The 24,443-nt window shown below is 39.9% G+C and overlaps 1 protein-coding gene across 1 annotated transcript; it reads right to left on the bottom strand.

The window, feature by feature from the left end:
* Positions 1–14,268: 14,268 nt before the first annotated feature.
* LOC146558666 (uncharacterized) lies at positions 14,269–15,437 on the bottom strand (the record flags this gene model as incomplete). The annotated part of the gene is made up of 1 exon (XM_085246986.1): positions 14,269–15,437. A coding segment is annotated over one exon (1,119 nt), but the record flags the coding sequence as incomplete, so codon positions are not given.
* Positions 15,438–24,443: the final 9,006 nt, after the last annotated feature.

The following is a 24,443-nucleotide window of genomic DNA, read 5'->3' on the forward strand; positions in this document are numbered from 1 at the left end:
ACATGTAAAAATTATACATTTTTCCCCCTTCATGTAGGTGTGTGCGCAGAGATTAACTTTATCTGGTGGAATCTTGAAAGCATGCAGAGCATTTTGTGCTCTTTCATTTTGATCTATGCCATTCACTGTAATGTCAGCTTTTGTGTATGTGCAAGGAGACCAAAAGATGGAAGCTGATTTGTTTCCATGTTTCCACTTGATCTAAAAACATGTGAATGTAATGCAGTAAAAGACATTGTTAATATAAGAATGTAATTTGAAACATAAGGAACTTATCCCAGCCTTCTTGTTGGTCACTGGTTAAGCGTCTTCCTTCACTGTTTCTGTTCCAGTTGTGCTGACAAGGCTGAGACATACTTTCAGTGAAGCTGTTGCCATTCAGTAGTGTAGTTTCCAAATTCGATGTAGCTCACCATATAACACAGAAACACACACAGACAGTGTGAGAGAGAGCAATAACTGGAGAGATAGAAATACACAGGGATGACTAGAATAACAAAGTTAAAGTTTGGAAAGGAACAAAATAAACTGTAATAGAAAAGAGTAGATCAGAGCAGCTCTTGAAAGAGCCTTAGGATTTGCTTCTATAGAGCAGCAACTCTGTAGTTTGTAATAAGGTTGTAAGCGGAGTGGGAGAAGAGCTGAAAATAAAATTGTCCCCCATCCATTCATCGATCCATCTTTTTCCACTTATTCAATTTAATTCAATTTTATTTATATAGCGCCAAATCACAACAACAGTTGCCTCAAGGTGCTTTATATTGTACGGTAGATCGTACAATAATAGTTACAGAGAAAAACCCAACAATCATATGACCCCCTATGAGCAAGCACTTTGGCGACAGTGGGAAGGAAAAACTCCCTTTTAACAGGAAGAAACCTCCGGCAGAACCTGGCTCAGGGAGGGGCGGCCATCTGCTGCGACTGGTTGCGGTGAGAGAAGGAAGACAGGATGAAAGACATGCTGTGGAAGAGAGACAGAGATTAATAACAGGTATGATTCAATGCAGAGAGGTCTATTAACACATAGTGAGTGAGAAAGGTGACTGGAAAGGAAAAACTCAATGCATCATGGGAATCCCCCGGCAGCCTACGTCTATTGCAGCACAACTAAGCCCTAACTATATGCTTTAGCAAAAAGGAAAGTTTGAAGCCTAATTTTAAAAGTAGAGATAGTGTCTGTCTCCCGAATCCAAACTGGAAGCTAGTTCCACAGAAGAGGGGCCTGAAAACTGCAGGCTCTCCCTCCCATTCTACTTTTAAATACTCTAGGAACAACAAGTACGCCTGCAGTGCGAGAGCGAAGTGCTCTAATAAGGTGATGTGGTACTACAAGGTCATTAAGATAAACTGGGGCCTGATTATTTGAGACCTTGTATGTGAGGAGCAGGATTTTGAATTTAATTCTGGATTTAACAGGAAGCCAGTGAAGGGAAGCCAATACAGGAGAAATATGCTCTCTTTTTCTAGTCCCTGTCAGTACTTTTGCTGCAGCATTTTTGGATTAACTGGAGGCTTTTCAGGGAGTTTTTACGACATCCAGATAATAATGAATAGTGAAGTAGTCCAGCCTGGAAGTAATAAATGCGTGAACTCGTTTTTCAGCATCACTCTGAGACAAGATTTTTCTAATTTTAGAGATGTTGCGCAAATCGAAGAAAGCAGTCGTACATATTTGTTTAATATGTGCATTGAAGGACATGTCTTGGTCAAAAATTACTCCAAGGTTCCTCACAGACAATTTATACAACTCAGAATGGCAGAAAACCTTCTAGCAGCATCCTGGTTTATAATCCGCCTTTGGATCATCAATTTAGGAGGTGAAGGATCCACGTAAAATGACAAATTAAAGAATATACAACTATGGTCACTCACATGGACATCTTCCACACATACATCATGTATATTTAAACCCAGGGAGAAAACAAGATCAAGAGTGTGGCCCTTTGTATGTGTGGGGCCAGAAACATGATGCTTAAAGTTAAAAGACTCAGTGATGGTGATGGGCTCAGCAGCAGTGTTACAGGAAGCGTCATCAATATGAAGGTTTAAGTCTCCCAATATTACAACCTTCTCCAGTTTAATGATCGATGTCAGAAGGTCTTTAAATTCAGTTAGAAAGACCCCAGCAGCTCCAGGAGGTTGATAGATTAAAATACAGTAAAAGGTTTTCAGAGAACCGACCTTCATCATCTGTGACTCAAATGAAGAAAAGAAGTCCGAGGTCATCAGTTTGCATATGAGTCTGTCCTGGTAAACAGCAGCAAGTCCTCCACCACGTCCTAAAAGACGCGGAGTTCCAATGACAGAACAGCCAGACGGGCAGATTTCATTCAAGTGGACATAATCCTTATTTTGCTGCTACGTCTCAGTCAGACACATAAAATCTAGAGAGAAAAGGATCCTGGTGTTATTTGTCTCTCAGAAACAGTTCATAACTTCCCTTCAACTCATTCATGTCACCTAAAAGGTAAACCTGTTTCTCCATCACCTGTTCAGCTCTGATGATTCATCTTTGTGTTTCCCTCTCACCACATATCCAAACCGATATCATGACGATTCTGTTTTTACAGGTCGGTTGGCAACTGACCCAGATAGACTGCAGGTCATAACTTCTTACCTGAAGTTCAGTTCACCTGACACTTGGACCGGCGGCTGCCTCGGGTCTCTCCTCCTGCCTCCCCTCTCCCTCATCCACCTGCTGGCCTCCACCACTTACTAATGCTACTGAATCTGTGGAAGCTACGCCATAGCCACCACCAAACAACTGATTTAGTTTTACATACTGGTCAGCATCCAGCTGGCCAGTGTGTAAAAATACCCACCACCTTTCGGCCCACAGAGCAAATGCCCGGTATGCCCGATGGCCAGTCCAGCTATGGTTGTGCCATCAGTTAACCCTTCGCGTGCCAGCTGTGGCACGTGTGCCTAGGGTTGCCGACCCCTGGCCTAAGGGAAGTATGTATAATGTAAACAGAATTGGTCCTAGCATTGAACCCTGTGGAACACCATAATTGACCTTAGTGTGTGAAGAGGACTCTCCATTTACATGAACAAATTGGAGTCTACTAGATAGATATGATACAAACCACTGCAGCGCAGTACCTGTAATACCTACAGCATGTTCTAATTGCTGTAATAGGATATTATGGTCAACAGTATCGAACGCTGCACTAAGGTCTAGCAGGACAAACACAGAGATGAGTCCACTGTCAGAGGCCATAAGATCACTAAAGCTGTTTCTGTGCTGTGATGAGCTCTGAAACCTGACTGAAACTCTTCAAATAAGCCATTCCTCTGCAGGTGATCTGTTAGCTGTTTGACAACTACGCCTTCAAGGATTTTTGATATGAAAGGAAGGTTGGAGATTGGCCTATAATTAGCTAAGACAGATGGGTCTAGGGATGGCTTTTTAAGTAAAGGTTTAACTACAGCCAGCTTGAAGGCCTGTGGTACATAGCCGATTATTAGAGGTAGGTTGATCATATTTAAGATTGAAGCATTAATTAATGGCAGGACTTCTTTGAGCAGATTTGTAGGCATGGGGTCTAAAAGACATGTTGATGGTTTGGACGAAGTAATTATTGAAGTTAACTCAGAAAGATCAATTGGAGAAAAAGAGTCTAAATGAATATCAATGGTACTGAAAGTAGCTGTAGATAATATTACATCTGTGGGATAATTATTGGTAATTTTTTCTCTAATGATAAAAAAAAAATTTGTGAAGAAGTTTATGAAGTCATTACTACCCATATGGAAAAGATATATATAAATCTTATAAAGTTTGTATCTGTCTTGTGTGAAACTTGTATGAAAAGCATATAAGAGTGAAAACAGATATAAGATCCCTTGAAAAATTATATAATGAAACTTGTATGTTTTGGATACTTACTAAAACAATGTATGAAAGTAATGAGAAAGTGGCCACTTTCATGAGAAAATCATGTAAGCCTTATATGATTTACTCATGAAAGTGGCCACTTTCATGAGTAATCACATATAGGTTTTTACTATTTCTTTTCCATATGGGTAGGGCTGTTCGATATAACGATATATATCGGATGATGATATAAAAACGTCTATCGTTTCATTTTACGCTATCGTTTGTTTCGTGGTGTCGCAAAATAAACTGTTTCCAGTGTCCCCTGCAACCAATGACAGGGGAAAATCATTCAACGTCAGGAGGGAACCAGGAATACAACATCCAATATGTTTCACCTTCGCATACGGCAACAGAAGGCTGGGAAGGAACCGAAACTGCTCCCAGACTTTCCGAATGCCACAGGACAGAAAGGCACAGACAAGCTTCCTGAATGGCACATATTGGGTGCAGGGGACAGCGTGGGCATGTGGCTCAAAGACATACTTCACCATCCCACCCAACAGCACCGGACTCTGCGCCCCAATTTTAGTGTCAGATCACACATTCAGAGTATTCCATCAAAACCAACCAAGGAGGAGCACTGATGACGTGCAACCTCATGACCCAATCTGGGGCAGTGATGTACCAGCGGAGTTCAAGTTGTGGACCACCGGACAGAAGGTCCTGCACTCACTGTTCCGATGGGTCGGAAATGAAAAAACATGCTAAGAATTGAGACTCTCGACTATCGATTTGGACTTTTCCTGAACAGCTCAACAAAGATAAACAAGGCTCAGAATGAGGAAATCAACGCGATCAGAATAGTGGTCATGCAACACAGGGTCGCCCTGGACATGATTCTCGCTGAGAGAGGGGGCCTCTGTGTCTTATTCAACACCACTTGTTGCACCTATATCCCGGATAACGTGCACTCCCTGACCATGACCACCGCCCTAGACAAGTTGCGACAACTGAGTAATGCGTAGCAACAAGACTATGTCACGAACACAGAGGACTGGCTGACCTGGCTGCTGAGCGGCAGCTGGAAGACCCTCGTGATAAAAGGACTCATACTGATAGGAGTTCTGCTTCTATTATTATGCTTGTTTTCCATATGTATCCTACCATGCATAAGATCCATGATTGACAAAATGGTACAGACCACAGTAATCACCTATGTTGGACTGCCACAAGAAGATGAACCGGACGAAGAAGATTTAGTATAGGAACACACACACACACACATACTGAATGATGCTACAATTGAAAATGTTATAAGCAAGTGATTGTTGGCTGATAATAAAGTATGATTAAGTGTAAAATATTAACTTCAGGAGTGAAATATATTAACAACAGGAGGGAATGTTATAGAGTTTTTACTGTTTTATTTGATTATGCTTCAAATGTTATGTTCTGCTTATGTTCACATATTTCACCAGACACAGCTTTCTGCAGAAACAGGAAGCTGACCCTGTGACATTTACCGCAAGAGATTAGCACACACGAACTTCTTGACACACACACACACACACACACACACACACACACACACCAGAAAGCATTTGCATATTGACAATTGTGGAGCAGGGAAATTATTTTACTGCTATTGTTAAATAATCATCATTATTACCATTGCATTAATAATATAATCTGGAGTTTATATTGCATTCAGGGGTTGAACAGTGTGTCTTTCAGAAAGGCTAAAAGTAACAGGACAGGAAACAGGCTTGGAGAGTTTTGCAGAAGTGAAAGTTATTTTGAGCAGCAGGCTAAGACGAGGCTTTAACAATGTAACAGATAGCTTTAAGAAGGCCTTAAGCAGTTATGACTATTTTATACACAATGCATATCTGTGCTTATTAAAGAGTTGGAGCTCGGTCAATTAATTGGGGGTCGGAAGCTTTGTTCGGCGCGATGTTCGGACAATCTATTGTGCAAGTGACTTGGAGCCATAGAAGGAATTGCAATACATGCTTACAAAACATTTATATATCAGATCATTTTATATTAAGCTTTTAAGTAGAGGTTCTTGGTTAAAACATTTATTTAGTAGAAGACATACATATAGTCTCAGTGAGCCTCTGGTCTGGTGAAAGGTCAGAAGTGCAACAGGTGAATTGAGAAAGAGCATGTGAGGTCGTGACACACACACATGAGTTAAATTTATTTAGAGGAGAGATTAGTCATGTCTGGTTGTAACTACAAAAGTGTCTCGGTAAAAGAGGAACCGTCCTTGTTGTCTCGGCAAGAAAGAGGAACAATTCACTTTAACACAAGAACGGAAAGTACCAGCCATGAAAATAGAAGATGATCTTCTGGGTTAAAAGTCTGATCAATGTATAAAATGTATCTGTGACGCATGAAGTTGCGTCAGTAAATCAAACCCTGATGCTATAAAATATCTGTTCATGCTTTGATTAAGTCGAGGACTACTGGCTGTCTGCGTACAGAGTGTCTTCCCACACGTGTGTTCATTAAAATCATTGTTTGACCAAGACCTTCTGGACCAAGGGTGGTTTGTACTCTCCCTCCTCAATTGTGAACCTTAACATTTGGGGGCTTCGTCCGGTGGTTGAGGAGGGAGGATTGGAGGTTTAGATGGAGAAATTTGGTCTTAGGTGGTCTGACGGGCAGACATGAATTCCAGTGGTCGAAGTGAGTGGGCATAAGCCGGCTTATCCAAAAGGTAAGGCACTACCTGTTGAATTATTTCCAAAGTGTGCCAAATTGGACATGATAAAATTTAAGTCTACTCACTGAAGTTACTGGTGGATGTCTGTTTTGATTTTGATGAAAAATCTCATGAGTTGAAGCAGTTAGAGTTCTGCTAAGAAGAAATGAAAGCAGTTAAGAGTCTGATAAGAAAAGTTTAAATACTGGGTTGAAGTCCCAAAGAAATTGAGTTAGAGTCTCAAGTAGTTTGGTAGGGAATTGGTTATTTTGTTGGTTAGAGTCCAAATTTGGTCATAAGAGTGGACCTGAGCGGTCATTTTGTGAGTTGGAGTCTCCATTGACCACTAGGTTGCACCTGCCTCAGTTATACACTTGTTTCGGGTGTTGATTGTTGTTTCAAAGTATTATAAATTATTTTAGAACGGAACCGTGGGGGTTCTAGGAAGCGCAGTTCTCGGAGGTAATGCTCCCTCCCGGCCAAGGACGCTTGGCCCTGACCTATCGGCGAATAGGGTTAGTACGGTTGGCAACCGGGGAGAACTTGGGAACCTCCAAAATAGCTAGGAGTTAGAGTCTCCTTACCGTTTGGAACGGTAGTCTGCGCTTTTTTGGACAGGAGAAGTTGGACTTCGGGCGTGTAACTTTAACTTAACACTTTGGGGTAAGCCTTGGCTGTGAAACGCCAAAATTAGAGCTTCAGGCAAAGTTTGGGTTGGTTGACGCTTTTAAATTGAGTTAGGGATTTTAGAGATGAGGCCAGAAACAGTTAAAGTCTTGATACTGGTTAATTGGTCGCAAAAAACTCAGGGAGTTTATCCGCTGGGCGGTTATTTTAAATTTGTCTAAATTGTGTAGGCGCTAAAGCTGACAGATCTGACAGTGGTTGTAAATATAAGATGTCTTTGTAATATAAAATAAGAGATCTCTGTGTGAAAGGAGTCTGAGGCAATGCTGGAGCTATTTTTAGACGGTGTGTGTGTGAGTGAAAATGCAAATGAGTAAGCAGTGAACTGTTTAAACCACAGTTGGTTTTACAAATACTGCTGCAAACATTGTAGAGTGTGTGTTTAAGATGCCATTTATGTTTATTAGAGGGTTATAAATAAAGTGTTGAGTTGCCGTAGTGGATGTATAGTAATTGACTGAGTTTGGATGCAGATATATAAATATATTGAGTGCACTGTATATATTTAAGACTAACACATTACTTGCAGTAGTAACTTTTCTCCAGCAATAGTTGCTGGTGTGTTTTATTTTTTCAATTTCTTGTGTGTGCGGTGAGAATTAATGGAGGTTTCAATTTTTCGTTTGTTTGTTTTTGACTTGCTCTTTTTGATTATGACAAGCATGTCTAAAATACTCTTAGGAAAGTGTGTTTTGAGTTATATTCCTCAACTCTGGTCACAGTTTAAGTGTGTGAATGCGGTGACTAGAAGGTTTTAAATGATGAATAAAGGTGTGAGAGGTATTTCTTTGGTGATGTCAAGTAGGATGTTTTAAAGTTTGAGTTTCTTTTTCTTTCAGTTTAAAAACACATAAGTACATACACTTGGTACACCTGTTTACTCTTTGACTTTATTAAAACAGACGGTGTATTTGAGTTTGAATTTCAGTAATTGTATGTTGATATGGTAATTTAGTTTTATGTTAGGTGAAGGAGATGTCCATCTCTGCGTCTTGCAGGATTGAAAGTGAAAGTTGAAGGTTGTGATGTGAATGCTGTGAGTACTCGATTTGAATGATTCTGTGTGAGGTGTACAAAATACTAAATAACAATAACACTATGAAAGTTGATAGTAGAGTGAGTGCAAGGTGGTGTGTGAACAGAGGAAGTCTGAGAGAGAAGTGTGTGCGTAGGCAAAATGCAGAGTGTGTGCGCGAAATAAGGGAGTATTGTTTTTACGTCAAGATTTAGTAGAACTAAAGTAGAACGTTACAAACAAACAGATAAAAAGTAAAATGAAGAGAGAAAATAACTGACAATTACATTAATGAATAGAAAACACACATACACAAAGTGCCATATGTGAAATTATTCTAGGAAGGAGTCAGAAGTGAGATAGTTTAATATAAGATGCAATGAAGGAAGCAGCTTACACTCCTTTAATTTCCAGAGCCAGTGTGTTCCCTCCCCTGCCCACTTGGGCCCCGTATCAGGCGAGTATGGAAGGCTGGATAGCCCATGACGGGTAAGATCCCACCTCGAAACCCTGGGACAACCTAAGGCAGGCACAGTCACGATTACTCGGCTTCAGTAAGAAGACGGGACCTGACGGGTAAAGCCGCTGGGCTGAGGCAGAGGGGGTAAGTGGCAAGTGGAGCCCTACCTTCTGGCTGAGGACAAGGAATGCTGCTATTTAAGGTAGGAAATCAGAATTTGGGTTAGTAAATTTGGGGAGGAGAAATTGACTGTTTAAAGGCAAAATTATGAAGGAGTCTGACACACTGCAAAAGCAACATATGCAAATTCACACACACAAACAGAAAATGCATTAACCTTATAAAGACAAGACAAGCTCATGGAGTTTAATGCATAGACACTGATTAAACCTGGCTAAGAACACAAACATATGCAATGAAGAACAGCTTGCTATTTTGTATGAATGATACAATGGTGTGAATGTTTAATAAAATACAATAGGGTTTGTAATTGAGGAATAGAAGAAGCCATATGACAAAGGGAGTTATGAAAACAAAAAAGTGATTAAAGTAGTTTTAAAAGAGTGACTTAGGAGTGCTCTCTCGTACTAAGTGATCAAAACCAGTGATCACTGTAGAAAGAAATAAAATAATTTAATAAGGTGGTAATGTTTATACATATGTTTCTCTTGTTACGGCAACTTCTTGAGAGATGACTCAGTATGCAAATTAGCTGAAGTGAGTGGTGACGTCGGAGCTTCCTGGATGTGTGTGACTGAGGAAGTGACTTTCAGAAGAGGAAGCATGGCAGACAAGAGAAGTACAGAGTTGGGTAGGAAATTTATAGTTTAGTGATATGTTGTTGTAAGGGGGTTTTATGCTGAATTTAAGTATGTTAAAGAACATAAGGGGGTGATTTTTGTGTGCAAATTGTGTGGTTTTAATGAGGCTTTCGGTGTATTGAGGAGGTGAAATTATGTGGTGGCAAAACTTTTGTGTGTTTAAGGTTGTTGAGGTTGTGGTGATGGGTTGATTCTGTCAGTTAGGTTTGGGTTGTTGTTTTTGTTTTTAATAGAGGGAGTTTTAGGAAACATGGACATGTCTAAAAATTGGGCCCATTATTTTGTAACAGTGCACTTAAAGAAAACCTGTCAGGTGATTTTGATTTTGTTCTCATGAGCTAATAATCAGCTCTATTTTTTCATTTCTGTTTTAAGGAGGCCTGCAACAGTGAATAACGGCGCTGAAAATTCTCGGGAGGAGCAAATATAAGGGGGCTTTCCAGATTTCAATTGGCTGAGGAGAAAGCTACCTGGGGACTATTCAGGTCGTAAGTCCCTGTAAAAAGGATTTTATGCGAGTCAATCCAGTCCAAAAGCATAAAGAAATATTTTCCTATGGAAAATAAAAAATGACTGAGCTGATTTTGCTGAGGGTGGAGAATCTGGCGCGGGACGCTCCACTATTAGCAAATATATGGTGTGACTGCATGTGAATGTGTGACTGGATGAAGGTGAGGATGAATAAATGTGGACAGACAATTTGCTTTTACCAGAGAAAATTTCTGTTTTGTTTTGTTGACTGGGGTTAGATTATGGGATTATAGTATATTGTTGGGAGAATGCCAAATGCTAAAGGGGAAATATTTTTTGATATAACTCAGTTACCATTAATTGTAGAAACACATGACTGATAATTGTTCTGTTTTAAGTTTATTTGTAAGATATAGATTGGAACATGAGTGGGGAAACTGAGCATTTTTAAGTTTTGTATAGTATCTTGACACATGAAATGTATCAAGATAAAGGGGGGTTTAGGGTTTAATAATTTAATTGTTTAATAATTTAGGATCATTTCAGGACCTTTTGGGTTTTTGATCATTTGGATATGGTAAAACTGAAACTGTTATTTTTAAGTTAAGGTTAAAGGATTAAAGTGAACTTGTCACGGTTTGCGGGGCAAGCCGTGTGGAGTTGTAGAAAAGGACCCAAAAGGCGGCAGCTCTGGTGCAGGTGAATATTTATTTACAACGGTGGGCACAAAACAGCACTGGTGGAAAAACAAGAAACCGGAAACCTAAACTGGGTAAGCTAATAACACAAACCAGAAACGAGGATGCAGGGAGGTCCGGGAAAATACACAAGAGACGCAGGGAGACCGAGGGGAAACAACACAGACGAACCAGCAACTACCATAACAGAAGACACAACTTAAATACACCCAGAGAACACAGGGAGATTACACACAGGTGGGGAACACAGGTGACACTGATAAACATAATGAGACAGGGCAGGAGTGAACACAACATTACGCATACTGACGAGAGACTGTCAAAGTAAAACAGGAAGTACACAGAGGTTCAGACAGGAGGAGAGAAAGCACGGGGAGAACACAGACATAACAGGCTGGGGGAAACATGGAATAAACACAAAGAGAGACGAGAGCTCATAAATACACAGAGGGGCACAAGGGGGTAAGAGTCACAAAGGGAAAAAACACTTAGGGAACACCACAACAGGACACCTGAGAAAACCTGGCCTAAATAAGGAGCGAAAATACAAGGAACCAAGAATACTGGGCCAACATGGCCCAGGACCATGACAGAACTGAATCCTGTTTAGAAGATACAGTGCCGGTTTTTCAAAGCTGTGAATAATTCTTAGAGGGAAAATTAGTGAGGGTTGAAGGAGTAGAACAGCTTTGATTTCTTTTTGATTTCTAGAAGTAGTGGTTATAATGTAGGCTTACACATACAGATATTACATAGGAGGTATTTTTAGGATAAAGGGGAGAGCTTGTAAATAGAAATGATTTTTATACATATTGCATTTTTTGATATGAGTTATTGAAGTTATTGAAGGATTGCACGCGTTTACAGACACAGAGTTAAGAAACACACATGACAGTATTGATTCCAGGCAAAAGGCCTCAAATTCATTTAGCTTTTTGACTGAACTTAAAGAAGGACCAAAGAGGAAGGAAAGCATATATTTTGGTTAAGTCTGATAAATTAGAATTAGAAGGTATTGTTACATTAAAGGGAGCAAATGAAATAAAAAGGCTATACCAAAAATGGGTTATAACATAGGAAATGTGAGGTTTTAAAATGAAGTTAACACATAGGAGTTGTTTCAAGGCAGCATTTAGCTATGATGAAATGTATACAGGAGTAATTGCTTATATGCTTAAACTTAATTGATTAAAGTGGTTGTTTTCTTTTGGATCTTTTAGAGTAGAGGAACTTGCAGCAGCGACAATTTGTGCACAGGATGTTGATGATCAGATAAGGGAAAAATAGAGCGAGCAACCGGACGTGAAAGCAGGGCTTAAAGAGTTTTAAAGGGATGAGTAACGTTGAAGAATATATATAAATATAAGTCAATAAGTTAAGAACATAATTAGGATCAGGCTTTTGATTACAGAGTCCCAAAAAGGATAAGTTAGGGAGATGCAGGAAAAGGTGTTTTGTTTCCTTTGCAGAAGATCTCAGCGACCACAGGAGGGGCGAGGATCCTGGAGATCTCGAGGCCTGCTGAACCACCAGAGAGGGACCGAGACAACCTTAGCTTACACATGGAGTGTTCTCGAATGGGAGCTGGTTGAGCCAGAGGACGGCTAGAGAGGGTCTGAGCGAGGACACAATGTATTGCGACCTCTGGTGTTCCAGAGGTCGAGAGAGGGAGTGTGGAGCAGGGAAATTATTTTACTGCTATTGTTAAATAATCATCATTATTACCATTGCATTAATAATATAATCTGGAGTTTATATTGCATTCAGGGGTTGAACAGTGTGTCTTTCAGAAAGGCTAAAAGTAACAGGACAGGAAACAGGCTTGGAGAGTTTTGCAGAAGTGAAAGTTATTTTGAGCAGCAGGCTAAGACGAGGCTTTAACAATGTAACAGATAGCTTTAAGAAGGCCTTAAGCAGTTATGACTATTTTATACACAATGCATATCTGTGCTTATTAAAGAGTTGGAGCTCGGTCAATTAATTGGTGGTCGGAAGCTTTGTTCGGCGCGATGTTCGGACAATCTATTGTGCAAGTGACTTGGAGCCATAGAAGGAATTGCAATACATGCTTACAAAACACTTATATATCAGATCATTTTATATTAAGCTTTTAAGTAGAGGTTCTTGGTTAAAACATTTATTTAGTAGAAGACATACATATAGTCTCAGTGAGCCTCTGGTCTGGTGAAAGGTCAGAAGTGCAACAGGTGAATTGAGAAAGAGCATGTGAGGTCGTGACACACACACATGAGTTAAATTTATTTAGAGGAGAGATTAGTCATGTCTGGTTGTAACTACAAAAGTGTCTCGGTAAAAGAGGAACCGTCCTTGTTGTCTCGGCAAGAAAGAGGAACAATTCACTTTAACACAAGAACGGAAAGTACCAGCCATGAAAATAGAAGATGATCTTCTGGGTTAAAAGTCTGATCAATGTATAAAATGTATCTGTGACGCATGAAGTTGCGTCAGTAAATCAAACCCTGATGCTATAAAATATCTGTTCATGCTTTGATTAAGTCGAGGACTACTGGCTGTCTGCGTACAGAGTGTCTTCCCACACGTGTGTTCATTAAAATCATTGTTTGACCAAGACCTTCTGGACCAAGGGTGGTTTGTACTCTCCCTCCTCAATTGTGAACCTTAACACAATGTAACCTATAAATAAAGAGCTGTGCCTCGCACTGGGTGTGACTCTCCCTCTGAGTTTTCACCCGTGCAGCACGTTAACAGTCTCAAGTGTCTCAGTGTTGTTTATTCACCTGACTGTTTGATAACTGTATATCTCTGACAACGGCAATATTTTTTCATCGTTTTGATGGTCACTGTAGTGGCTATCCGATTGTTCAGTCTGATGTCACTAGCCGTGTCTGGGCCTAAACTCTGCTGCAGGTCCATATATGGGTCATTCCTACTATTCGGTGCCATTTCAGTGTGATCACTCTTCATCAAAAAATACAAAATTTTGAATTATTTTAACATTTCATCTAAAAGAGGGATTTTCAACCTATAAGAAAAATGTATTGGTCCAGCTAAGGATATTATATTATAATATTTTTTAAAATCAAAGTCTTTACCCATGACGTGCCAAATGTCCACCCTGTTACAGGACATTCAATTTTCTATTAATAACTGTTTTGAATACACAGTTATAGTAATATTTACATTTTCTAAAAGCTACAATGTCCCTTTTTAAAATCTGCAAGGAAATTTCAAGGAAGTATTTGAAACAAGCATTATATTGAAAGAAGACAGGTTCAGTTTTAAGACAGTTTAATTTCAAAAGATTGTTTTTAGATTCAAAGGGAATATAAAAAAAAATTGGCTCCATTTTTAAGTAACTTAATTTTGCTGATTCATTCCCTCCCAATAACCAAAGAGACATGCATTATGTTTGTTGATTTGATTTAATTAACAAAAGAAACACACAGGTAACAGGGTGGACAGAGGAGAAACAGGGTGGACAGGAGGTAACAGGGTGGACATAACATCAGTGACAAAAAATACCACCTTAAAGAAACTTTGAACACCTTCACCATGCCCGTCCAACCAACACAGATAGATACATGTCCACATTAAACAAGCAAATTTTCACTGTACACCCAACATAATGAACATTTTTCTCACACATTTTACCTATGCAACAGACCAGCAACTCCAGTTTTTTTCAAGGAAATCCCACACTTTCCTCTCCAGCTGAACTGACCTCTTATTCAAAGGTGTTGGTTCTTTCATCAGACACACAACCTGGTCATCCCTATACCAGGTTATGTCCTCACGTGGACTTGGCCAGTGGAACTTGTTGGTCCCGTTCTTGTGCATGCATTTCACTTTAACATCCTCTTCAACCTCCAGAATGATTCCTGGGTAGGGTTCACCATCGTAGTTGATAATGCACCACTGACCAATATGATCTTTTGTGATGTTCTCAGGCCGGGTTGGTCCCTCAGTGCAATGTGGACTTGCCTCTTGACTAAGGCTTATCTCCTTCAGGCCATAGCATTCACAGTCCAGTACACCTTTGTCTGCCTGGCAAAGGCAGGTTATGTCCCTGTATTTTATTGTTCCTGGAGAGAAACTGAGTACTTGGTGGATTTTCATGGTTCCTTTGACAGGCACAAGTGTCGGTCCATCAATAATTTCTTTTACTTTCCTCTCAACATCATCTTCTCCAACAAAAAAAAGTTCCACTGAAGTGCCCATGTCTCTCAGCTTGTGAAACATAGCTTCTGCGTTGGGGATATCTCCTCCATGGCGGACAATTGTGTCAGCTGACCTTTTAAGGGTGGCTCCAATACCATCTGGAGCCCCCTTTCCATGGCTGGCCTCAAAAAAGTTCCAGCTGATGTTTTTGAACCCTTTTTTGAATGGCTCTTTTGAGAGCAGGTAAAAGTTGCCCTTTTGTTTGTATTGTGTAGCTGGACCATCGCTGAAGACATGGAGGTGTTTGATAAGAGGGTATCTTTCTCTGATCATGTCTAACACAGGGTCAAGATGGGCCCATATCGCAGGGGGATCATGCCGCCTGGAAGGTGAGATAGAGCAGAATGTTACTGGTGACTGTTCAGCTGCAGTGTACAGTACTCCAGTATGTAGGGTTGCCTGCTGGTGTGACCCTCCGAAGTGGACTGCTTGTACTTCTTGAGAATACTTACAGGAGTAGTTCTCACTAAAATCTACATGTAGCAGACATTCATCGTTTCTCAAATTTTCTCTCAGTTGTCTGTAGGCCCTATACTGCCATCGGATATTAAGGTTATGAAATATGATTCAATGAACATTTTTGTGGTTGTTACAGTGAAAATATCACCTTTTCTACTTGGAATTGATGTTTTTTGTCTGATTTTAGATCAATTGTGTTAATACAGTATATCAAAATGAAAACGTAACTGTAAATTCAGACACGTGAGGTTGTGCTGAAAAGAATGATACCAAACAAGGCAAAGTAAATAGTTTTTAAAGGTGAAATGTCGAGGTAAAGTCAAAAGTAGTTAAAATGGCCAATTATACCTTGGACACCAGAGAATTAAACATTTTTTTTATTAAAGTAACGCAATAGTTACTTTTCAAGTAATTAATTACTTTTAGAATCTGGTAACTCAGTTACTAACTCAGTTACTTTTTTGAAGAAGTAACTAGTAACTATAATTAATTACTTTTCAAAGTAAATTGCCCAACACTGTCTATAATCCACCTGGGCCTTACACAGAGTTTCTGTCTGATTTCTCTGACTTTTTCTCTGATTTAGTGCTCAGCTCAGAAAAAATAATTATTGTGGGTGATTTCAACATTTATGTAGATGCTAAAAAGGACAGCCTCAACATGGCATTTAATCTGTTATTAGACTCAATTGGCTTCTCTCAAAATGTAAAAGAACCCACCCACCACTTTAATCACACTCTAGATCTTGTTTTAACATATGGCATAGAAACTGAACATCTAAAAGTGTTTCCTGAAAACCCTCCGCTGTCTGATCATTTCCTGATAACATTTACAATAATTGATTACACAGCAGTGGAGAGTAGACTTCATCACAGTAGATGTCTTTCTGAAAGTGCTGTAACTAAGTTTAAGAATATAATCCACCCACTGTTATCATCTTCAATGCCCTGTACCAACATAGAGCAGAGCAGCTATCTGAACGCTACTCCAACAGAGGTCAATTATCTTGTTAATAATTTTACCTCCTCACTGCGTACGACTCTGGATACTGTAGCTCCTGTGAAAACTAAGGTCTCAAATCAGAAGTACCTGACTCCGTGGTATAATTCTGAAACACGTACCCTAAAGCTGATAACTCGTAAGCTGGAGAGGAAATGGCATGTCACAAATTTAGAAGATCATCATTTAGCCTGGAGAAATAGATTGTTGCTTTATAAGAAAGCCCTCCGCAAAGCCAGAACATCTTACTATTCATCACTGATTGAAGAAAATAAGAACAACCCTAGGTTTCTCTTCAGCACTGTAGCCAGGCTGACAAAAAGTCAGAGCTCTATTGAGCCAACCATCCCTTTAACGTTAACTAGTAATGACTAGGGCTGTGTGATATGACCAAAATCTCATATCCCGATATAAGAATTCAATCGTCCCGATAACGATATAAATCACAAAAATGTAATCTTGAGCTTTATTGTGAAAGGTTTATGTGGAACATAAACAAGCGGACACACGATGGTGTTACCGTCGTTGTTGCTAACCACAACGCATAAAAACAGGCCCTTGTCCGTTCGTAGTGTGGTTATATTAAATATAAGAGAAAGAGAGAACTTTAAGAAATTAATATCCGATTATTAAGTGATGATGTGACGAATCCTACTTCCGGGCCTAAAGTAGTCTGCGTTTAATATAGCTTTTGTGTTGTTAACATGTTTAATGCTTTGTATTTTCTTCTATTTAATCTCAAAAAGCTCCTAAAAACAGTCAGTGATCCCCGCTGACCTCCCTCGGCTTTTATTACCGCTAGTCATTTATTTAAGCTCAGTTTTAAAACCTTACGATGTAACTACTGCACAGCCCATGCAGCAGTATATGAATGACTAACCTCGTATTGTGGATGGATTATCTCAGTTGTTCTCCTGGCTGAAGTTTGGTCCGTTTACAGCATTCTGCCATGCGATGACATTTGTTCCTGACCACTGAGAACACTCACGTTAACTTTTATCGAGTGGAAAAAAAGTTAGCTTGTTTATATTATGCTAACATAGCTGTATACCAGCTAGCCAAATTCAGTAACCCTACAAACGTCACTGCTGTTTAGTTTTCTGTCTTAATTTATGTTGGGAGTGATAACAGAGCTGTACGTTTTAATTTGTTTCCAAACCCCCGCAGTCAGGACATGCTATATTGTATTTAGATGGAAGCTAGCGAGCTAACTTCCTGCTAACTTCTAACTCCGTTAAATGTCATAAATTCCATTTTCATGGATGCCTGGATGTTAAACTCAGTTGTTACACCTGGTAGAGCAGAACGCTGATCATTTTATTAAAGATGAAAGACTTTAGACAGTTATTTAACTCTCAGTAATGCCACTGTGATCATTTGATATATCAAATGATCATATCAATGACCACAGAGGGCTAGTGCCAAAGGCAGGACAGAATTTGAGGCTATGAATACTCCTCCCCTAAGTCCAGAATATTCCCTAGAGCCAGAAAATGCCCCGCAACCAGGACCCTCAAGGTTAGAAGAAGAGTTGACAGTTCAATGCTTTGCTGATTAGGTAGATTTTGTATTTGAATGATAAAACGTGATTTTGCCCTAAAAAGAGAGAGAGAGAGAGAGAGTGTGTGTGTGTGTGTGTGTGAGTCTACCTGCCTAATACATTATAAACATATAATATCCAACGTCTATCTTATACTGTATCTAAACATTTATCTAAACATATATATATAATAATTGTGACAATATTTCCTGTGTTGTAGGCAATACATTGTTGGACGAAGGAATATTAGACAGGGAAGAAGGAGACTCAAGAATGAAATTAAAGAGCTAAAGGCCTTGTTGGAAAAGGAAAAGAGAAAAAAAGAAAAATACAAGAAGAGGTGCCAGCGTTTGGGTGGGGAAAAAAAATCCCCACGTTCTAAAGTGGATGCACTGCTGCGTCATGAAACAGTTAGCAACACAATTAGGAAAAGACTATTACTGCAGGAATCAATCATTGAGGAAATCAGGAATAAATACAAAAACACCAAAAAGGAACGAGAGAGGCAAATTATTGCAAAAACGACAATAGGAAAAATTATAAAGAAATACAGGCTACAGAGGGCTGCACAGACAGCTCTAGGCTTTTCAAAAAAACGTGGTCAAAGACAAGATGGAGGGCTCATAACCTTTGAAAGAAAGGAAAGCAATAGATTACCAGTTGATTGCAAGCAGAAAATAAAGGCCTTCTTCTTAAGAGATGACGTCAGTCGGATGACAACAGGACGAAAGCAAACTGTAACTCAAAAGAAAATAAAAAAACAGAAACGTTTGCTAACTGATTCACTGAAGAATCTGCACCATAAGTTTCTTTCAGAAACTGAGCATCAGGTCTCATATTCTTGTTTCTGCACCTTAAGACCATTTTGGGTTGTGGTGCCCACAGAAGCTGATCGTGAAACCTGTCAGTGCAGGACACATGAGAACTTACAGTTCATGGCCAATGCCCTGTACGTCCAACGTCTGTCAGCAACAAAACACATTGAAGAGATGGTAGATGCAACAATGTGTGATGCTAAATCCAAAGTCTGTGCATACGGTGAGTGCAAAGACTGTTTCAGTACAACACACACACTCTTGAGACCTCCTAACAACACAGAGATAGCCTTTACCAAGTGGTCTCTAGAAGAGAATGAAAAATTAAATGATGGAGAGGTATCTGGTAAAAAGTCAACAATTACAGTGAAGACAACTGTCATGACAACAGAGGATGCACTTGCAGGGGAATTTCATGACGGACTACTCAGATTTAGGCGGCACGTCTTTAAATGCAAATATAAATTGTGAATTTTAAAATCATATGCACAAGTTGTGCAAACAACAAGTTATTTGCAGCCATTTACCTTTTACTCTTTTTTTTATAACCATATCAAACTATTTACATAACAATCAGGTGTTCTGCATTCAATAAGATGCCACACAAATTATTGGTGCCACTCCAAAAAGATAATTTCTGCCCACTATAAGGGAGAATAGCCTGACACCTGCAGGTCTGACGGCAGCAGGTGTATCAATCCTGTTTTCTACCTGGAGACAGCATTGTTCTGACACACAACACAAAACTATTCACAACACTACACACTAACTACACAAGACAACACATGAACTACACACTTCAAACACGCTAAACGTCACAAATCTCTCAATATTTCAAAACTCACTCTCTCTCTTTTTCTGCTCTTTCTCCCTTGCTCTCTCTCTCTCTCTCTTTCTCGCCGTCACTCCTAAAACTTCCCCCTCTTCCCTAAACAACCAAATGTCATCTCGCCATATAATTTTTGATTGGTTGACATGGTGCATTTTTCCACCAACACGAACGGGCATTTTTTGTTTTGCTTTTTTATTTTTTGGTCATAAGCAGAGAGTGCTTGCTAGCGCTGTCCTTAGACAGCAAACGTGATGAAAATATTGAGGAAAAAAACACTGTGTATATACTGTTTATCATGACTCTGGTTTTATGTGGCCTATCAACACAATTTAAAAACTGATATATATCACCTTGTTGCTTTGTCATCTTGAGGTGGTTTTGTGATTGGCTTACCACGACTACTATATTCTTCCTCAGTCAAACAGCAGCATTCATGCGATTGTTTTCCCCCTAGCTCAAGGGGGTTGTGCCAAAAAGTGATTTGTCTACCAGAAAGTGATTGCTGCCCGCAGGAGCGTGCGCAGCTGCTTAAAGCGGTAGCACTCAGATTACTTACAGCTACTTCCGTGCAACTGATATAAGATGCGGTAAGCTAAACACAGCTTCAACCGTCTGTTTGTTGAAAAATAGTAACGTGACCGCACCGCATTTTCTTGTTAGTAATGGTAACAGCGTTGTAACGATAGGAATAGTAATTAGTTAGATTACTTGTTACTGAAAAAAGTAACGCCGTTAGTAACGCCATTACTTGTAAGGTCGTTATTCCCATCACTGAGCATAGATGATAAGAAGTAAGACTGGTTTCTGAGTTTTACAGCTGGGATGGACAAGGCTAAGCATCAGGCTTTCAAATGAATTAAAAGTCTGTCTTGGTCTTTCGTTGATTAATAGGCTGGTGTGAAAAAATTGCTGCCACACCGCCTGTGCTTCGAGGTTTCTGGTAGTTACAATGACTCGAGGTGTTGATTCATTTAAACTAACATAATCACCCTGCTGCAACCAGGTTTCTGTAAGGCAGAGTAAATCGATTTGTTGATCAATTAATAAGTCATGTACTAACAGAGACTTGGAGGAGAGAGACATAATATTTAATAATCCACATTTCACTGTTTTACTCTTTGGTTCAGATGTGTATAACATGTTGTTCTTTCTTTGTGATTTTTTTTATGTTTAAGTCGTTTATTGATGGTTTTTAGTTTGTTTTTTGTCTGTTTGGGAGCTGACACAGTCTGAGTGGAAATAGGGTTTTGGGGGGGTAACAGGAGGAGAGAAGCTGCAGAGAGGCGTGTAAGACTGCAACTCTTCTTCATGGTCCCAACTCTGGATAGTCATATTTTGGGGGGTTTAATATATTTGTCCATATTTCTAGAAATGCGAGCTGCTCCATCCGAAGTGGGATAGATGCCATCTTTCCTAACAAAACCAGGTTTCCTCCAGAAGGTTTGCCAATTATCTATGAAGCCCACATCATTTTTTGGACACCACTCAGACAGCCAGCAATTTAACCCTTTAAGACCTACCATAGAACCAAGTCCGCCAGAGCTTATATTATATTTTTACATGCTGTAGTGCCATTTTTGGGCGCATTTCAAGTTGATATACATCAATACAACCATTATAGCCCAAATTGTAATAATATGTATGCATTAAGTGCATAGTAACTACATAAATTGCAGAAAAGTGCAATAAACTACAAAAAAATTTAAAATCATTTTTGTTTTTTTAACATATATTTCTAGTTAGAGAAATTTAAGAGGCTTACCCCTCAAAACTGTAAATACAAAAAAGTTGCACAAAATAGTTTCCCACCACAGGAAGTCTTCATAGTTTTATTTTTGAAATACACAATTTTTATATACTGCAGGAAAAACGAAAATAAATATTATAATGCAAATTTGCAAAAAAACAGATATGGATCAAAATAAACTATTTCCAGCAGTGCAATATGAGTCCTAAGCATCCCAGAAACGACACAGAAAGTCATAAAGTCAAACATAACTTTTAAAAACACAACTATAGGCTCATAAGGCCCTGATGGTAAAAAAAACTACATTTCCGCAAAATGACATCACTTCCGGATTCGGGCAGGTCATGAAGGACATGCGATAGTTCGAGCTGATGGACGTAGGAAGTGTTACGAACAGCCAGTGTTGGGGAGTAACGGAATACATGTACCGCCGTTACGTATTTAAAATACAAAATATGAGTAACTGTATTCCGTTACAGTTACCGTTTAAAAAGGTGGTATTCAGAATACAGTTACTTTGTTGAAATAAATGGATTACACTGCGGTACTTTCCTGTTTCATATTGTCGCGGGTCAGGACTGTTTGGGTTTTGTTTGACAGCTACGTTCTGTTGTTCCAGGCGGCAGCGTTACGGTTGCCATGGTTACAGGGCGACGCGCTCTCTCTCTCTCTGCGACTGTGTGTTTCCTGGGTGAGAGAGCGCCTTTTCGTTGTTGTTGTTGTTGTTGTTGTTGTTGTTGTGCTAAGCTAACAGGCAGAATGCTACAAGCATAGCTCTAAAGAATGTAGCATCATGAGCAGTGTAGTCCATGTTGCAGGGAGAATGGACTGCCATACACGTTATGGGTCTGTGAGCGCGAGGAGGGAGAAAAAGGGGAGTGGAAAGGTACGAGTTGTCATCGAGGAAAAACGGGAGCTGGAAGCATGTAAATATAATAATAACCACTGCAGCCAAGAAGAGTGCCTGACGAGCCCAGTTGTAAGTAAGCTATTAAGACTCGACTGTACACCGTGTTCGTGTTTTCCTCCGAAAACAATAAGTTCCGTTGGAGCAGCCTTTCAACGCCTCTCTCTGTCTCTCGCAAGAAAAGTTGACCCACACAACAAAGTAAAGCTATTTTTCGGCTACGAGCCGACAGGGACCCCGCCGTATCAGTCAGAGGTCCCTTTACTACAGTTTGGAGTCGCGGACCTTCAGTAATAGTAATAAATCACACAGCAATAGTACATTCACGTTGTTGTAAAAAGCATGATAATATATTAAGTAATCCAAAGTATTCAGAATACGTTACTGTCATTGAGTAACGTAACGGAATACGTTACAGAATACATTTTGGGGCATGTATTCTGTATTCTGTAATGGAATACATTTTAAAAGTAACCTTCCCAACACTGCGAACAGCTGATAGGATCGGCAAAGTGTGTTTGTGGAATGTTTTTGTTGCTGCAAGTGCTTTTTATGCAGTTTTTGCAAAGCTATATGTGGAAGGAAACTGTGACCTAGATCAAGCTGATGGCATAAGATGTAAGTACAACTCCTCCGGTTTCATATGCCAAAAAATTTATTGCGCTAGCTTACGTGGTTGCAGTTCTACCGGGATTTAAAAATAGTTACGCAAAACGGAGCATGCCCGCTCCAACCGGCTTTAAAGGGTTAAGGAGAGCATGCGGCTAAACATGTCACTCCTGGTCTGATTGGGGAGGGGACCAGAGAAAACTACAGAGTCCGACATTGTTTTGGCAAAGTTACACACCGATTCAATATTGATTTTAGTGAACTCCGGGTGTCATTACTGCCAACGTGAATTATGATTTTACCGAATTTATGTTTACCCTTAGCTAGCAGTTTTAAATTTTCCTCAATGTTGCCTGCTCTGGCCCCTGGAAGACAACTGACTATGGTTGCCAGTATCTCTAGCTTCACATGTCTCAGAACAGAATCACCAATTACCAGACTTGACCCCTGGCGGGTGTGTTGCCGAGTGGGGAAAAACGGTTAGTCAGATGAACAGGTTGGTGGTGTACCTGGGGCTTCTGTTTAAGACTATGCTTCCTCCTCACAGTCACCCAGCTACCCTCTTTCCCCAGCTGCTTGGGGTCTGCCAGGAAACAGCTAGCGGGGCCTACACTATCTTCAGCTGAACCAGCTACAGAGGCCTGGCTAGCTACGGGTGAATGAAGGGTGTGAAGCTGAGTCTCCAATTCAGTAATCCTGGCCTCCTGAGCCGCAAATATGCTACATTTGTTACAAGTATCATTACTGCTAAAGGAGGCCGAGGAGTAACTAAACATCTGACACAATGAGCAGGAAAGGGCAGGAGGGACAGGTGAAGTAGCCATGGTGCTAGCGAGTCGGCTACGTGCTAAGCTAAGCTAGCGAAACAGTAAAGACATGGTGAGTGAATACTTTGGCTATAAATTAGGTAGTGATTACATAGAAAGTGTGCTTCGGAAGAAGCACGTGAAGATTATACTATGAAAAAAGAATGTATCTAAAAGTTTTTAATTAAATTGCTAAGCAGAAAAGCTACTCAAAAACACCACTGTGTTTGAGCAGGAACAGGAAGTGATACTCTACCGCAGAGAGAGCGAACACCAAGCGACAGCGCCACCAAGAGTCAGCAATCTTTTTCCAATTATCAAATTCACAGTTGTGGTGAGCTGAAGCCTAAAAGGTAAAGGGTTTAGAACTCCCGTGAAGAAGAGTTTCTTTGATTTTTGTGAATATTGGAGCCCTGGACCACAACTCACAATCACTGTTGTTATCATAATTGTGTGGATGCCGAAAGGCATCCACACTATTGTGTTCCTGTTTCTCTTTATTCTTTATCCTTTATTGTGTGGATGCCCTCAAAGGCATCCACACTATTGAGTTCCTGTTTCTCTTTATTCTTTATTCTACTTTATTCTAGTTGCTTCCGTACGTTTTTTGGCGCTTAACTACTCCCTCAGTTTTTGTGCTATTTTCACCGTTCAAATCTTTAAAAATTCTGCTCTTTCTGCTCTTTGTGGCTATATCTTTTGGTGCTCATAACTTCTATACTTTTTGAGATATTGAATTTTTTTTGCAATATTTTTTGCCTATTTCTGCATATTATCAGTGGCCTCACTGATTTTCCTTGCCGGCTTGACCTGTGTTTTAGCTCAGTGAGATGAGCGTCCGTTC

This window comes from Mchenga conophoros, linkage group LG15 (assembly GCF_057382185.1).
Source record: "Mchenga conophoros isolate Kocher_MC1m ecotype Shallow Benthic linkage group LG15, M_conophoros_male_GT1.1, whole genome shotgun sequence".
In the NCBI taxonomy this organism is placed as follows: domain Eukaryota; kingdom Metazoa; phylum Chordata; class Actinopteri; order Cichliformes; family Cichlidae; genus Mchenga; species Mchenga conophoros.